Raw genomic sequence first — 6,000 nt, forward strand, 5'->3', positions numbered from 1 at the left:
CTGCAAAGAAGCGATAGTATTTCTGGCTGAAGTTGAAAAGAGGCATGCATATATTCTCAAGCTGCATTTCATTCAGTGCAGGCATCTTATTTGTTACGTCATGGCAGTTGCCCTGCTAGTTTAGACTGAATCCATTCCAAGTGGAAAGATCAGAAAAGGCAGCATGTTTGTGAGCTAGACATCCCTAGCAGTACCCCCATTCACTTTGGCCTAGGTTATGAATGACATTCATGGAAAAATAAAAGGGGGAAAAAAAACAGCCACTGCCATGCAAAAAACAAGGGTAACAGTATTAAAGGTTCTAAAATCTGACAATATACTTGCCTTCCAAATGTCACTATTAATCTTTCCCCCATTCAGTACAGCAAAATCACTCCATGGCTGTTTCTAGACACATAATTATTCACACAGGAAGAAGCACATTGATAAAAAAAAAAAAGAAAAAGAAAAAAAACACAAGACACTGTTGTTAGCATTGATATTTACAGGATGGGTTAGGGAACAGATCACCTCAAACTTCAACTAATTACTCCACTATACCATGGCATTTGGAGGAAAGGGGAGAGAAGACATGCCTCTAACAGTTACTTACCAAAACAAATGATTGAAACAAGGAAAGTTAATATAAATTAGGAACAGACAATGAAATTACTCTGTAACTATGATCTTAAAAGCAAGCAAAATGAATCTGAATATGAATGTTGGCCACAGCTGCTACAGCCTTTGATAAACAGCAATTAAGGGGAAACATCAGGATTTCCATTTGATTGGCACTTTTGTTAAAAGACCCTAACACTACTGGAACTAGAAATACTGAAACACAACAATATATACAAGGATAAGATACATACAAGGTAAAAATAAACTATTTCTAGAGGGAAAGCACAAGAAAAGGACAGTGAAGGGAAGGAGGATTAGTAAGGAGTGCAGAGAGATTTCTTGCTGAAAAAGTAGTTTTGTAAAGTCTAGCAGCTTTTTTAAAAAACAGAACAAAACAAACAAACAAAAAAACCCCAAACAAACCACCCACCCTCTCATTTTCCATCCAAGTTTCTCAAAATTTTCAGAGGCATTCACTGGTACAATCAAGCAAGTAGCACTCCATTTAGCACTACAGCAACTTGAGGTTCATTGTTCTCTGTAAAGCCTGGGAGGAGCAGCTGATACTGGAGATGACCCTCTCCTCTTCCCCAGGAAGACAGAAATCCCACAGTCCTAAACAAAAGCCAGGTGGGACAGGAGATTTGGTTGCTGAGAGACCCAGAGAGCCACCCTTTTGTAGCTTCACCAAATCAAGTATTCCTCTAATTAGTGGCCCCTTTTAAGACGAGCTCCCCCCAGCTTGTGCAGCTCAGCTCCAAGATAAGGTGGTACCTATTAATATGGCTCAATGCATTGATTTGCAGGGTGAACCTCTCACCTCAGAAGTGTTCTCAGTACATCCCCACTGGAGGAACTCTTCCCTAACATGCCTTTGAATTAACTGAGTTGTTAGCTTTTCCCACTAAGCCCCTCCTCTTTAATTATGAGCTGCTAGTGGTTATGTTACCTACAGAAGAACTTCCAGAGGTGATCCAGGCCTGGGATGAGTCAGGCTATAAGACGACACAACTACCATCACCAAATTCTGCCATGATCTCAAAGAAGCTCTTACTGAAAATTAAACCCTACGGCTTTTTCTCTGCACAGGAAACGGGAAAGAGGCAGCAAAATCTCTAAAATTTGGAAGAGAACATTACAAAAGACGAGGATTCACAAAGGAAGTCATTTGGCAACACACAGGAGAAGAGAGCCCTCTAAAACTAAGTCAAATTTAATCAGCTGTGCAAAACCAAAATACTTTTTCATGCATTTGAGGGGGAGGAAGGGAAGGAATGTTCCAGGTATTCATATTTCGCATTTATTAGCATTTTTGTTAAATCTGCAGATTTTCACATAATGCTTAACCTGCTTTGGATTGAAATTTACTGATTATCTTGTGAAAAAAAAATTGTCTTGCATCCTGTGCAAAAGTAAGACATTTTTGCATTTTTTCCTTTTTAAAACCCTTTTTGCCATTTGTATGCATTAAAGCATCATTCATCCCTACCCATTTTTTTCTGATTCTCTGTTCAATAATAGTAAGTAACTGCTTTTCTTTATGCTAAATATCCAGAGTAAGCTACAACATAAAAATGGCTGACTTGATCTGTTCTTTGTTGACTGCCCTCAGCTGTGAACCACATTCTACCAAATGAAGCAAAGCTTCTGTGTATCACATCATTTAACAGACAGGGACACAAAATAATTAAAAAAAAAAAGGAGGAAACAAGACAAAGGGTAAAAAGGCATTACTCTGGGGGGGTGGGGGAGGGGGATGGGAAAAGGTGTTTCTAAATGTTTATCTGACAAACTCAAAAGCTGAAAGAGCCCAAATAAACTCATCTCAAGACTATCACATGATGCTTCACAGACAAACGTGATAAAGATAAAAATATTTTTTATGGACTCACGGAAGCCTATTGGGACAGATATGAAATGCTACCCATGCCAGTCTTCAATCCCAGATTATACTCTTTCATCTGCCTTAAACCTATATATCCCCCAAGCTTTTCAGAAGAAAGCAATACAAATTCCAGCACGTGAGAATGAGCTAAACCAGCCCTCTCAAACCAGATTATCTCGGAGCACAGGCTTCCAAACAGCAATGAGGGAACCAGCAGCACACAGCCCACACGTGGTCCAACTTGGAGCTGGAAGCTGTCCACCACAACTGCTGCTGCCACTGGTAGCGCCGGGATAAAGGCGTTTGGGAGCCCCTATTCTAGATCAGATTCCTCATCTTTTGTGAAGTGTCAGATTGACCGTATCACAGACGTCCAGGTTAATCCTTCATGGGGAGAGAGAGGGGGAGCACTTGGGGTAGGCTGCAGGGCAGTGAACAGGGACTGAAACCAGTATCACCTGCAAGTGACCTGGAGATAATTAGGTGCTGGCAAGTATTGATTGTGGAGAGATGAAAAACCAAAGCAGCACGATAGCTGACACTGTTAAATCTAGATTACAAATTATTTCATTACCTACCCCTATCTCTTAACCCCACACCATGGCTTATTTCCCTCTTACTGCTCTGGACCCGGGGTTCTGCTCAGAACCAGCTGAATCCCAAAGGTTCCTCCAGTTCCCTCTTAATAAAGCTCAACATCTGTGGTTTCAAGAAATGCAAGGCTTTTCCTAACACTTCCCATTATAACTCCAGCCATGCCCTTTCTTTGTAGCAGTTTCAGAATTTGGCAGTGCACAAAGTCCTGAGCCCAATTCACACTCTCGTTTTGAACTCCATTACTCTAAGTCCGCTGCTATTGTATTGCAATGCTATCTTAATAACCGAGTCAAAAAATCAGTATTGTTTCAATAATAATATACAAGATGCTTATCAATGAATGCAGAAACCTTCAAGAGACAAATGCCTTCATCTATACCTACAATTAAAATAACCATATAATATCATACTAATACAAATTTTGGAAACTTACTTATCTTCTGTATCATCTTTTACACTACAGTATATGGTCTTGATGCTGCCACAGAACTGTATATACATAAATCTTTGCTGGATCAAATTCCTTGCTGAATTAGAACTGCCATATCAGAACCTATATGAGCCTACTACACTCTCACATACATGGCATTTTAGAATGACTTCTCAAATGTCTTATTTAATACATTTACACTGTATTAAACTCTATGTTGTTATAATTCATACATTTTGTATTCTCCATGATGCTGCTGAGAATTAATGATCATTATTTACAATCACAAACTATTCTTCATTTAAAGCAAACAAAATCACGAAAGGTTAAAAGTACATCTACCACATTACCAGTAGGTCTGAAATTTTCATTGTAAAGACATTTTAAACAGAGGTAGAAAAATACCCGAAATGAATATATGCATTTTCCCTCTGCAGTTTACCAGCCATACTGATTTCTGGGTTTTTGTGAAAGACATCTGTAACTTACTAATTAAAAGCCCTGTTCTCCATATTTTAGAGTAAGAAAAATACTTAATGGTGAAGTTATATCCCTCACGTGTACATTACAGGAATTTATGCTGGAAGCATGTGCAGCAATTTACATTCAGCATTTCTGGTTGTTTTTTTTTCTTTCTTGTTTTCTACCTGAACAGTAACAATTGCTGTTCTTTCTCCATGAACCCTCTCAGAAATAATTTCCAGCATGCTTGGTGCACAGTACATTCCACGGGAGCTTGACTGATGTAAACCATAACTGAAATGTTGTGGTCAAGTTTGCAAACCTTATGAGTAGCATTTATGAACATGTGGGAGCAATCTTTCTGAAATAATGAACAAGAATGTACATGTTGAAGCCTATATAGGACAGAAGTTTCAGGGTCAAGATGGTAATACATACTTGAACGTCCTTAACTCCTCTTAACTTTCATTTAAGCTATTTTGGTGCATATATCAACAAAATCAAGAACAGAAGAAATGTCATATCTAAATACATTTTTAAAAAAATAAGTAAACAAAACCTAAGGATTGCCTGATCCAAAACTGAAAGCTAGTACAAAGACTTCCCTTGACTTCATGAAACTGTGGACCTTTTTCTGAAAAGTTAGTACGAAAAAGAACTAATTTCAAAACAATTTTATTTTATATTAGTATTTCATTCCATAGAAGTCTTCCCAGTACACTAAAACAAACTGATTGCATTTTTTGAAGCATACTCTTCTTTCTGATAATTTACTGTATTTTTCTACTTATATGACAGAAATCAACCACCTGGATTGTGCCTGAAAGGATTATTTTAAAAGGCAGTATCACATATTGCTCTTTAAGCACATGTGGAAGAGAGAGTGCATTTCTTTCTCTTTCTAGTTAAAGATTAACTGCAACACAGTGATCCACTTGTGCAGATATTTTGTACTGGCAGGATGTTAAGAGACTTACACTTGAGAATACTTCATGTTTATTCAATAGAAGCTACCCTGTAAAGGAACTAGTGTCTCAAACGAAGACTCATATGTCTTTATGTGATAGTCCTACCAAGTGAACCAAAATGAAAGAAGATGCAAACAAAGAGTCCAGCCAAAAGACTGCTATAACGTGCAAAAATTTTATGTATCTTGTATCCATATAATGCAGCAACGCTTCAGTGCATGCTACAGAACTGCAGTAGTTTCACACTCATCAAGCACTGGCTAATTTATCTGAGGTATGTCTGATTTCATCCTACGCATCCCAAATTTAGGATGTTTCATGAGGCACAGCCATTAGAAAATGAACATAGAAAATTGATACTTACGACATATTATCAACAAATAGCTACGCTCCGGGATGTTATCAGGCCCCATATTCTAAAGCTCAGTTTAGCTAACAGTTAAACCTGCAAGTTCAAAAAGTTATTTCAATTTTCTTTACAGTATGCAGCCCAGAAGAAGACACAGTACGTTACCTCAGTTTCTGGAGTAGGAGATGGAGTAATAGAACCAAGTGACCCTTTTCGTGAGCCCTGGAGATCTGTTGGGATGGACACGGGACGCTGCCATTGAGTTGTTCCTGTTGGTATGTGCCAGTAGTAGATCCCAGCAATGTCATTGATTTTTTTCCAGCCAGGTGGTAAGTCTGGGTCTGTCTGAAATGAATGATCACTCCATATATCTGCTGGGGACAGGAAAAAAAAGGGGGGGGGGGGGGGGGGGAGGAGAAAATGAATCAATGTTACTAAGACACGAACAGTTCTTCCATCTGTCTGCCCGTCATGCAAGTGATGCACAGCTGGTACTGCTGTTGTACAGTCCCTGTGTAAATGAACGCCAGAAAAACATACTGAATTATTGAGGCTCAAAGTAAAGTGACAAAGCCTGGTTTGACTGGGCCTATAAAGAGAAGGAAAAAATACACTACTTACCAAAGAGCTGTTCTAATACGGCAGCTAATACCATCAGATAAACTAGCTCTTCTAACAAGGTTTAGCTTCAAGTACATTAAATCACAGC

At 38.6% G+C, this 6,000-nt stretch overlaps 1 protein-coding gene across 11 annotated transcripts in view; it reads right to left on the reverse strand.

Moving 5' to 3' along the window:
• APBB2 (amyloid beta precursor protein binding family B member 2) overlaps positions 1 to 6,000 on the reverse strand; it is a 135,867-nt gene that overhangs the window by 68,535 nt on the left and 61,332 nt on the right. For 4 of the 11 annotated variants that reach the window (XM_050896685.1, XM_050896682.1, XM_050896688.1 and 1 more), the window contains exons 4-5: positions 5,457 to 5,665; positions 325 to 387 (exon numbers count right to left, since the gene is read on the reverse strand). In XM_050896685.1, coding sequence (XP_050752642.1) covers positions 325 to 387; positions 5,457 to 5,665 — 272 coding nt within the window. Of the gene's footprint in view, positions 1 to 324; positions 388 to 1,030; positions 1,201 to 5,456; positions 5,666 to 6,000 lie in introns of those variants that run through there. The other 7 variants (XM_050896684.1, XM_050896687.1, XM_050896689.1 and 4 more) reach the window with 4 other exon arrangements.

This window comes from Gymnogyps californianus, chromosome 4, assembly GCF_018139145.2.
Source record: "Gymnogyps californianus isolate 813 chromosome 4, ASM1813914v2, whole genome shotgun sequence".
Lineage (NCBI taxonomy): Eukaryota > Metazoa > Chordata > Aves > Accipitriformes > Cathartidae > Gymnogyps > Gymnogyps californianus.